General features: G+C 44.3%; 1 protein-coding gene across 3 annotated transcripts in view; it reads left to right on the top strand.

The window, feature by feature from the left end:
* WAPL (WAPL cohesin release factor) overlaps positions 1–12,035 on the top strand; it is a 174,338-nt gene that overhangs the window by 120,108 nt on the left and 42,195 nt on the right. For all 3 annotated transcript variants that reach the window (XR_011024551.1, XM_068258553.1, XM_068258554.1), the window contains one exon: positions 8,148–8,259. Coding sequence is in view for 2 of the 3 variants with exons in the window: in XM_068258553.1 (XP_068114654.1) it covers positions 8,148–8,259 (112 nt within the window). In the remaining variant the exon portion in view is untranslated. The remainder of the gene's footprint in view (positions 1–8,147; positions 8,260–12,035) is intronic.

The raw sequence follows: 12,035 nt of genomic DNA, 5'->3' as shown, positions 1-12,035 counted from the left end.
TTAGGTGGAAAGTAATACTTACCTGGGGTCTCTTTCAGCCTCCTGGTCTCTCGCTGTCATTCTGTGCTGCTCCATTCCTCTACTGTCCCTTTCTGAACGCTGCATGCTTGACACGGTACTTCACGCCTGCTCCATCATCTTCCAATAGCCAGGAGCATTCTGCAGTTACGCAGCACGGTGTGTAGTGGTTAGCGTTCTGACCTTGTACCGCTGGGTCCCTGGTTTGAATCCCAGCCAGTTCAACATCTGCAAGGAGTTTGTATGTTCTCCCCGGGTGGGTTTCCTCCAGGCACTTTGGTTTCCGCCCACATACCAAAAACCTACAGATAAGTTAATGTTTCCCCTTAACCACTTAAGGACCAGGGGATTTTCTTCTGGTCGGTGCTGCGTGGACTCTCCAGCCCGCAGCACCGATCAGGAAATAGCCAGGGCGATCAGACTTCCCCTTCTTTTTACCCACTAGGGGGATGTCCTGCTGGGGGGGTCTGATCGCCGCCGGCTACCCACACTTTCCGGGGGGGGGGGCTTTTCAAAGCCTCCCTCCGCAACGCTTTCCGCCCTCCCCGGCTTTCTCTCCCTTACCCTCTGAGATCCGTCCTGCGCCTGATAGGATAGGCTTCTGCCTATCAGATGCCGGCGATCCCCAGCCAATCAGAGGTCGGGGATCGCCGATCTACGTCACGGCGCTGCTGTATGATGTAAACAGCGGGGATTTCTTCCCCGCGTGTTTACATTTTGCCGGCGAGACGCGATCGCCGGCTCTCCGGCTGTTCACGGAGACACCCTCTGTGAACTGGCATGGAAAGGCCGCTCGTTCAAGCGGCCGTTTCCATGCTATACCACTAACAACCCGCCGACGCCGTTTGGCGTTAGGCGGTCTTTAAATTAAGTTGGCCCTAGACTATGATGCATGCACTACACTATACATAGACATATGACTATGGTAGGGACTAGATTGTGAGCCCCTCTGAGGGACATTTAGTGACATTTGTACAGCGCTGCATAATATGTCGGCACGATAGAAATACTAAAATAGAATTCTGTCACTAAGGTGCCTCTTTAAAACTTTTGTTTAGTGTTGTGGTTATACTCCCAAATATAAAGTGTCAGGTTTATTTGAATCTGCTCTTCTTCTGTCAAGATTTTTTTCTGTAATCCTGCTGAATGGTGAAGTGTGTAAAATCGCTTTGAGCGCCAGCATTGGACACACAGTTACTATGCATTGCATGTAGCGGCTAGTTTCTGTGGTTTAAAGTTCTCTAGCACTCCATCTCGGTGCAGTGCTATAATAAAGTAGGGGAACACATTTTATGGATTTGTAGGAATATTTTAGAAAAAAAATGCTTATTTCTGTTCATGTACAAAGTCATATAATTTACAAAAGTTAATGGTAAGAGTTAACATTTAAATGCCTTGGAGGTGATAACACACAGTAATAATGTTGTTCTTTGGTTCATGTAATATAATTGTATCATGGACATGCCTTTTTCTGCGAGTCAGGAAGTCTTTGGGATCTTAAATTAGAAATATCCCACAGTAGTGTTCATTTTTCAGAATCTGATTGCCATTGCTGGTGGAGGATTTCAGCTCAGTCTGTACAGTGCATGAGCCAGAATGAAGCATAATTATGTATGCTGTGCATACTGCTGTGTAACTGATGCAGCCATTTCCTTCCTCTGTGGGACTTTTGTTTGCTGGCAGGAAGTGTTAATAGAGCAAGACATTCTGAAAAGGGTATATTGTGATGTTTATGCGTCTGGATATTTTTCAACAGCTTTTCTATCTTTCAGTTTTAGTCAGTACGGATTTTCTTAATTTATTGCATTTAGTAAGGGATGAAGACTGCGTTTTTTTCGACTCCCATCTGGTGGATGTACAGGAAAGCCACTGACTGTTGGCTGGTATGAAAGCACTGTACTGTGTGCTAGGATACAGTATCATGCCTACATTGTTAGACATATGCCAGCCTGCATCTATGCCTTAACTGGCGGTTTATCTGCTTTCTGACACCAACATATGGTCTCACAAGGTGTATGAGGATCTCATCTCGGTACCTAATGGCAGTCAGGCTACCTCTGGAAAGCACACGGAGGGTTATACCCCCCCCCCCCCCCCCAAAAAGAAATGCCACCCCACTCCATTGCTGACCCAATGCCACACCGGTCATGCTGGAGGATGTTGCAGGCAACAGAATGTTCTCCACGCCATCTCCAGACTCTCACACTGAGCACATGTGACAGACGTGACAACCTGCTTTCATCTGTGAAGAGCACAGGGCGCAGTGGGGAATTTCCCAATATTGGTGTTCTCTGGCTAATGCCAAACGTCCTGCACGGTGTTTGGCTGTAAGCACAACCCCCACCTATCGATGTTTGGCCCTCATACCACCCTCATGGAGTCTGTTTCTAACCGGTCGAGCAGACACATGCACATTTGTGGCCCGCTGGAGGTCATTTTGCAGGGCTCTGGCAGTGCTCCTCCTGTTTCTCATTGCAGTTACAGACTACCCAGCAAGCTCATGGTGAACCAGAACTCATTGGAGTGTGTAAGGGGCTAAAATGGGACAAAAGTGGTTAGCTCACAGGGACTAACATGCTAAAATCAGCGCAGGAAATATGGGGGCGCAGCCGGCCCCATCATAGGCCATAATAGGAATTACAGCTATAGCAGGCACAGGGAGAAACTTCAGCGCCGTCAGAAGACTGAGCTGAAGTTACTTTTAAAACATAATAATTCAGCTTCCAGCAATTGCTGGAAGCCGAATTATTTAATTCCCCACTAACCATGGTGGCCTGGAGGGGGAATAGTATTTAATACGGCCGGTACTTGTGTGGCAGGAGTATCAGCCATATACTGGCTGAATCCTGTGCCCAAGTCTCCAGCGCCGTTGTCTCGTATGCCACAGGGATAGCTATAGGTGATTTGCATATTTCAGCAGTGATGCACTGGAAACTGGAGTGCCTGGAGGAGACTCACACAAACATGTGGAGAACACGCACATTTTGCCACTGTATTTATTGCATGAGGATTCAGTCTGGTGCAAGGTGACATTGCTGGCCAGCTACATCCATCCATACACAAGATTTTAGCTACGTTTAGCACCATTCTTCTAAAGCAGTGAACCATTATTGCAGGGGTGTTTGACTCAAATACAGAGTGGGTCAAAATTGAACACTGGGATCAAGTTGCAGGCCAACCTCACCTCCTTTATAATTTCCCTGGTGTCTAATAGCCCAGCTCCCTCCCCTATACAGTTCCTTGGGATCTAGTGGCTCCCTCCCTCTATACAGTTTCCTGGTGTCTAGTGAACCCCTTCACCTATACAGTTCCCTGGTATGCTAGCTATCCTCCCCCCCCCCCCCCTTCCAAATGGCTTCTCTGGTGATCTAGGGATTCACCTGCGACATAGCTTCCTTGGTGGTCTAGAGTGGGCTAAACCTAATGAAATCTGGAGAAAACACTTGTGGGCCAAATTTGATGGCTCTGCGGACCAACCTTGGCCCATGGGCCAGAGTGTGACATATATGCCTGTATGGAATAATGTCACCCAAAATGATGTTTAGTGATTGTTTTAAGTGGTGATTTGCTTTCCATCACTGTGTAAATGTTGCAGAGACTTGGAGCTGCTACAACTCATATGAGTGCTATGACCCTTGATTTAAAGTGGACTTAAACTCTTGCATCAAACAGAAGGAAAACATGGAGAAATGTACCGTGTGTATTTAGAGAGTTTATCTTGTCGAATTCCCCCTCATCTGTGACTAATCACAAGTGTAATTTGATCTCTCGACTGTGTCCGCTTGCTGCCTTGGCAGAGCAGCTAATTTGTAAACACAGGATGTTAACACTGTCTCCTTCTATGATAGCAGAAAGTAGACACATTGCAGATTTATTGCAGAATTTCTATCAGCTGTAACACATGTTTTTTTGGTAAAGGTTACTATGCTGTTGCCTATCTTTTAGAGCAGAAAGGAAGTTCTGAGTTCAGTTACACTTGAAATATTTAAGCTGGGAGAGTCATTGTTGGCCATATGGGATACATTACTATTTATTGTATTCATAATGTGCCAGCATACTATGCAGCGCTGGTCAATAAATACATACAGTGGTACAGAGGATGACAGACCTAACAGGGTTATACAACATAGGACAAAGTTATACAAGGGAAACTGGTACAAGATACATGATCATACAATTTTGGGCTGGTTAGGTAGGTCCAGTAATTCAAGTGTGTGGCGGACATAGCAAAGGAGCACAATGATGGGGCGCATGATCATGTAGAACAGGGTTCCCCAACCCTGTCCTCAAGGCCCACCAACAGTACATGTTTTGCAGGAAACCCCAAACATACACAGGTGGAGTAATTAGTGTTGTAGCAGAGCTGATTAACTATCTCTGTGGATTTATACAAAATATGCAGTGTTGGTGGGCCTTGAGGACAGGGTTGGGGAACAGTCATGTAGAATACAACAGGGATGGGAGGACTGCCAAAGGCTTACAATCTAAGGGGCGGGCAGTGTTCTCCCCAGAATTTTTTTCAGCCGGGTGGCATGAAATAGTAGCCGGGTGGCATGAAAAAGTAGCAGGGTGAGATGAGAATGCAGGGCCAGTGCTTCTGTGAGCAACTTTGCTTACAGAATAGGAGGAGGTGAGCCGATGACAGCCGGGTGGTCACCAAAACTAGCCGGGTGCAGGACCCAGCTAAAGAGCCTGGGTGGGTGAATGGACACACTAGGTATGGCTATAGAAGAAGTATTCAGCAGAGAGAATTACTGGGGTAGGCCATCTTAAAGAGGTGGGTATAGAGGTCTTGCTTGTCGCACTAAACTTTTAGGATTGCTCCAAGTGACCAGATTAATTGGCAATTTTACAGGTAGTCCCCGGTTAACGAATGAGATAGGGACTGTAGGTTCGTTCTTAAAGGGAACCTTAACTGTGGGCCCCCCAAAAAAATTACTTCGGGTCTTTCCCAAGCCTCCTGCAGCCGTCCGGTGCCCACGCCGGTCCTTCGGTGCCCTCCGGTCTCCCTCCGCGGCTAGTTTCGTTTTCGGCTGACTGCCAGTCGTCCTCCGGCAAAGCATCCTCTTCTTCCGCATTCCCCATCGTAAAGAGCCGTAAAGTGCGTCCGCATGACGCAGGGCACGTCATGCGGGACACGCTTTACGGCTCTTTACGACGGGGAATGCGGAAGAAGAGGGCTGGATACTGTAATGGTTAAGGGCTCTGCCTCTGACACAAGAGACCTGGGTTCGAATCTTGGCTCTGCCTGTTCAGTAAGCCAGCATCTATGCAGTAGGAGACCTTAGGCAAGTCTCCCTAACACTGCTACTGCCTATAGAGCGCGTCCTAGTGGCTGCAGCACTGGCGCTTTGAGTCCGCCAGGAGAAAAGCGCGATATAAGTGTTTGTCTTTTGTCTTTATACAAGTTTAAAGAGAACCCGAGGTGTGTTTAAAGAATGTTATCTGCATACTGAGGCTGTATCTGCCTATACAGCCCAGCCTCTGTTGCTATCCCAAACCCCACTAAGGTCCCCCTGCACTCTGCAATCCCTCATTAATCACAGCTGTGCTGTGAGGCTGTATTTACATCTGTAGTGTCAGTCTCAGCTGCTCCCCCGCCTCCTGCATAGCTGCGGTCCTTGCCCCCGTCCCTTCCCTCCAATCAGCAGGGAGGGAAGGGATGCAGGCGGGGACCGGAGTTCTGCAGGAGGCGGGGAGAGCAGCAGACTGACACTATAGAGATAAACACAGCCAGCTCTGACAAGCTGTTTGTCAGCAACGTGGCTGTGATTTATGAGGGATTGCAGAGTGCAGGGGGACCTTAGGGGGGTTTGGGATAGCAATAGAGGCTGGGCTGTATAGGCAGATCCAGCCGCTGTATGCAGATAATATTCTTCAAACCCACCTCGGGTTCTCTTTAAAAGCCATTTTTTTTTTTTTTTTTTTTTTTTTTTAATTATGTATTCAATTTCCTTAAAAACCATTTTGACTAAGTTTTGATTTGTTACTATGGAAACAGAGAATTCATGCCTTTCGTATCGGCAGGTCGTTCGTAAGTCGGGGACTACCTGTATACGGTTTCTGCTAAACGGTCAATGTTATGCTATGATGAAAGCAGGGTGAACAGTCTTGCTACAGCTTACATTGAGATTTAAAATAGAAGTCAGCTGTGAGAAAAGTCTAGTATATTTTTGTAGTTTTGTACTGGATAAGCATGTTTACCACCTCTACTTAATCAGACCTGATAATGTCAATAATACTGTTTCACTTTTAGTGTATGGAGTTCTGGATAGCAATAGCACTGCTCATCTTCAAAATCCTGCATCTTAAGCCCGGTGCACACCAAAACCCGCTAACAGATCCGCAAAATGCTAGCAGATTTTCAAGCGCTTTTTATTTTTATGAGGCGTTTTGCGGATTTCAGTGTAGCATATTTCATATATTGTTACAGTAAAGCGGTTACTGAACAGCTTCTGTAACAAAACCTCCTGGCAAACCGCTCTGATCTGCCGTTTTTCAGAGCGGTTTGCGTTTTTCCTATACTTAACATTGAGGCAGAAACGCCTCCGCAATCTAAAAAATGCCTCACCCCGGGAGGATACGTTTCTGCAAAACGCCTCCCGCTGTGGTGTGCACACCCCCATTGAAATACATGACCCTAGCGTATCCGCAGCCAAAACGCTCAAAAAGCCGCTCGGTGTGCCCCAGCCCTCAGTAAGCGTACTGAGCTTTCTTCTGAAGGTTCAGGCTAGCTACACACATTTTGTTTCACAATCCAGAACTTCATTATATATGAGTGTACAGTACTCCAGATTCAATTAGTTCCTTCTCTTGAGGTAGGTTTAGTGTTTGTGGAAGCATCTGGTACTAATAAGAGGATGGCGATATCTGTTTTTTTCCAATTGGATATTCAGAAAATTGGCAAATTTTAGTATATGCAAGATGGTTGCATAGTGAAGTCATATCTAGTTACCTTTGAAGCACACTTGTATATATTTGTGGTAGAGACCTGCAGCGGGTCGGGTACCCGCGGGTAACCCAAAATGCAGGTCTGTTTCGGGTACCCGAATTGATTTAAGCTGCAGGTACGGGTAGCGAGTTGCAGGTGCGGGTAGGGTTGCGGGTAGCGGTGTGCGGGTGCTGGTCGCGGGTAGTGAAAGCAAGCTAAAAACCTTCTTTAGCTTTGGTTTGTGTATAAAAATCGGTTTTATTAACTTTACAGCTCCACAGTGTTGCTTTAAATGTGCACTTTAGAAGAAAATGTAAAAAAGCGGGTAGCGGGCCCGCGGGTCGGGTGCGGGTAGCGGTTCTGCGGGTGCAGGCCGGGTTGCCTGTATCAAATTCACCAGAAAGCGGGTCGCGGGTGCGGGTATGAAAAAGTGGACCCGCGCAGGCCTCCAATTTGTGGTACAGATCACAAATGAGAGCAAAAGTGGAACAGTTACCTAGCGCAACCAATAAGAATCATTGCTGAAACAAAGTGTAGATGGACAGAACTGTTACTATCTTTTTTTAAAAACTTTTTTCTTTCTGCCTTCTGCCAAGAGCGCTTCTAATTGCAAATGCACTAACATTTAAAAAGAAAATTGATTGGCTAATGTCTTTCTATAGGCTAGTTCACACCAGAGCAATATGAATTTTACGCAAACATGGGCCCTGCAGCATTTTGGAGGTGATTATAAACTATATGTAAACTGAAATCAAAGCCGCTTTTGTCAAAAGCTGTTCCTCTCCATGTCAAAGTGTACTTCCTGGTTAGCCACAATTCCAAAATCACTAAATGCAAACCCTACAAAATTGCTAGGCACAGGCCAGGAATTGCTAAGCATTTGCGATTATGCTTAGCGATTTGTGGTGTGAACTAACCCTTAATCGTTTCTGAATCATTGCTGCAGAGCTCATCTATAAATCAGTTGTTAATGCGCCACAAATTGCATGCCTGTTCCAGGTGAGTGAATCAGAAATTGATGTTAAATGTTGAGCAAGACAAACATGATAGGTATGACAGTGGTAGTCTTAGCCTTAGTTTTTCTTTAGGTTTCCTTTAACGATAACTAGAAATATGCGGCAAGTGAATATGAGAGTAAATTAAAACATTAATTTAACATGCCTCTCAGCCTCTTTTACATTTTATTTTCAATCATCAGACTGGCCATTTGGCAATGGAAACTTTGTTGTCGCTCACATCGAAACGAGCAGGAGATTGGTTTAAGGAAGAGCTGAGGCTTTTAGGTGGATTGGACCATATTGTAGACAAAGGTATTTATATATGTCATGTCGTGTTATTCTTTGAACCACTTTTTTAGCTTGACTTGCATTGCAGTAGCTGGATTGCAACTATTCACTACTATGTTCAATACAGATGGAGGAATTGTAGTTTTATTTCACTGTATTGTAGGTAGCTGTGTGTGTCAATGAGATGCATTCTTGGCTCACATTCGGATTACATGGTCATTGTATGCAATTTTAAACTCTAGTATCCATCAAAAAACAGTATCTACAGTAAGTTATTTTAAACGGTCTAATTTTAAGCTGAGTTCAGTTTGCAGGAAATTTGAATGCAAACTGGAAATTTGGATCTCATTGTCCACCAACATTTCATGAATTATCATGCAGCTTTCAGTAAAACAGGCAGCAATATTGGGGTGAATATAGAGTCTGAAACTTCATCTCGTATACATGTTTACCTTATAAAGCATAGTGCAGTGATCCTAGTATTAGAACACTACCGTATTTTTTGGACAAGACACACTATTTCTCCCCTCTAAAGTGGGTATGAAAAGTCCTTGCATCTTATAGTGATAGAGAAGTCGCTGTTTGCCACGGACAGCCACGGGTTAGGCAATTTAGGCAAGCGGCCTCCTGCCGCTAATTACAGCACAGACAGTGGAGCAGGGGGGGGAGGGGGGGGGGACACGACAGAGGACGCAATATTTGGGGGAGAACATCTACAAGACGCTCCTGGAACACACACACTGGACACACCTTCTCGTTCAGTTCTCTTTTATTTTCAAGACTATGAACATTGTAGATTCACACTGAAGGCATCCAAACTATGAATTAACACGTGGAAGTATAGTACATAACCAAAAAGTGTGAAACTGAAAATGTCATACTCTAGGTTCTTCAAAGTAGCCACCTTTTGCTTTCATTACTGCTTTGCACACTCTTGGCATTCTCTTGATGACCTTCAAGAGGTAGTCACCTGAAATGTTTTTCACTTCACAGGTGTTCCCTGTCATGTTTAATAAGTGGAATTTCTTGCCTTATAAATGTGGTTGGAGCCATCAGTTGCATTGTGGAGAAGTCAGGTAGATACACAGCTAATAGTCCTACTGAATAGACTGTTAGAATTTGTATTTTAGCATGAAAAAAGCAGCTAAGTAAAGAAAAATGAGTGGCCATCATTACTTTAAGAAATGAAGGTCAGTCTGAAAAATTGGGAAAACTTTGAAAGTGTCCCCAAGTGCAGTCTCAAAAACCATCAAATGCTACAAAGAAACTAGCTCACATGTGGACCGCCCCAGGAAAGGAAGACCAAGAGTCACCTCTGCTCCAGAGGATAAGTTATTCCGAGTCACCAGCCTCAGAAATCGCAGGTTAACAGCAGCTCAGATTAGAGACCAGGTCAATGCCACACAGAGTTCTAGTACCAGACACATCTCTAGAACTGTTAAGAGGAGACTGTGTGAATCAGGCCTGCATGGTAGAATATCTGCTAGGAAACCACTGCTAAGGACAGGCAACAAGCAGAAGAGACTCGTTTGGGCTAAAGAACACAAGGAATGGACATTAGACCAGTGGAAATCTGTGCTTTGGTCTGAGGAGTGCAAATTTGAGATCTTTGGTTCCAACCATCGTGTCTTTGTGTGACGCAGAAAAGGTGAACGGATGGACTCTACATGCCTGGTTCCCACCTTGAAGCATGGAGGAGGTGGTGTGATGGTGCTTTGCTGGTGACACGGTTGTGGGTTTATTAAAAATTGAAGGCATACTGAACCAGCATGGCTACCACAACATCTTGCAGCGGCATGCTATTCCATTTGGTTTGCGTTTAGTTGGACTATCATTTATTTTTCAACAGGGCAATGACCCTAAACACATCTCCAGGCTGTGTAAGGGCTATTTTATGGTAGAGGAAGAAAGCCCTTAAAAAATAGCACCTCCCACAGCAAAATTTGAAAAAGTATAACAAAAATCTTTATTCAACATTGAGTATATTAATAATCACAGTACTGATGATTCAATTAAGAATAAAACCATTTAAAAACCAAGCAAATATTCCAACATGATCCCTGCTGCATATGAAACAATCACTCTAAATGCAATATATTGTATAATGACACAATGCTGCTGTCAGATATAAAACCCCACAGTAGGCTCAATATTGAGCCCAACAGGGGGGGAACCCGGGTTCAGTATACAACCTAATGTGATGCAGGACTAATAAACACCTGTGCAATAAAAAACAAACAAAAAAAAAAAAAAAACCCCACACGAATAAATATCGCATATATAAGATTATGAAATAAAGTGCACAATTGCTATCCAAGTATACAGTAGTACTAGTGATAAGATGCCTAGTAAAAAAAAATTTAGGCAAAGGAGCAGCTCATAGGGAAAAGAACATAAAGTGGAGTAGTGCAAAAAATATATAGGAGATACTTAGCCCAGAAATAGTAAAGTCAATCTCAGCAGCACAGCAGGGAACAAGGAATCCCCTCAGAGGACAAGATCCCACTAGTTCCGCGAGAGTCACCTCGCTTTATCAAGGAGAGAGGAAGCGAGGTGACTCTCGCGGAACTAGTGGGATCTTGTCCTCTGAGGGGATTCCTTGTTCCCTGCTGTGCTGCTGAGATTGACTTTACTATTTCTGGGCTAAGTATCTCCTATATATTTTTTGCACTACTCCACTTTGTTCTTTTCCCTATGGGCTGCTCCTTTGCCTAAAAAATTTTTGTACTAGGCATCTTATCACTAGTAATACTGTATACTTGGATAGCAATTGTGCACTTTATTTCATAATCTTATATATGCGATATTTATTCGTGTGGTTTTTTTTTTTTTTTATTGCACAGGTGTTTATTAGTCCTGCATCACATTAGGTTGTATACTGAACCCGGGTTCCCCCCCTGTTGGGCTCAATATTGAGCCTACTGTGGGGTTTTATATCTGACAGCAGCATTGTGTCATTATACAATATATTGCATTTAGAGTGATTGTTTCATATGCAGCAGGGATCATGTTGGAATATTTGCTTGGTTTTTAAATGGTTTTATTCTTAATTGAATCATCAGTACTGTGATTATTAATATACCCAATGTTGAATAAAGATTTTTGTTATACTTTTTCAAATTTTGCTGTGGGAGGTGCTATTTTTTTAATAGCTTTCTTCCTCTACCATATAATTGCTCTTGTTTTGAGCCCTAGCACACAGTTATTTGGTTGAGGTGTTGCAGGCACTCCCTAGAAACTGTGTAAGGGCTATTTGACCAGGAAGGAGAGTGGTGGGGTGCAGCGCCAGATGACCTGGCCTCCACAGTCACCAGACCTGAACTCAATCGAGATGGGCCAGCAAGTGCTAAGCATCTCTGGGAACTCCTTCAAGACTGTTGGAAGACCATTTTAGATGACTACCTCTTGAAGCTCATCAGGAGTGTGCAAAGCTGTAATCAAAGCAAAAGGTGGCTACTTTGAAGAACCTAGAATATATGACATGTTTTCAGTTGTTTCACACTTTTTGGTTATGTACTATACTTCCACATGTGTTAATTCATAGTTTGGATGCCTTCAGTGTGAATCTACAATGTTCATAGTCATGAAAATAAAGAAAACTTTGAATGAGGTGTGTGTCCGCCCGGTTTTCCCTCTAAACCTGGGTGCCTCTTATAGTCCAGAGTGTCTTATTGTTTGAAAAATACGGTACTTGCTCTTAACCCCTTGCTGACCGCTCCACGCCGACTGCCGTGAACGCGGCGGCAGCCCCAGGACCACTCCACGCCAATTGGCGTGAAGTCCTGGGATGGGGTTTTGCA

Source organism: Hyperolius riggenbachi, chromosome 10, assembly GCF_040937935.1.
Source record: "Hyperolius riggenbachi isolate aHypRig1 chromosome 10, aHypRig1.pri, whole genome shotgun sequence".
NCBI lineage: Eukaryota > Metazoa > Chordata > Amphibia > Anura > Hyperoliidae > Hyperolius > Hyperolius riggenbachi.
Note: the sequence above shows the minus strand (reverse complement) of the source record. Positions and strands in the feature narration are given on the sequence as shown.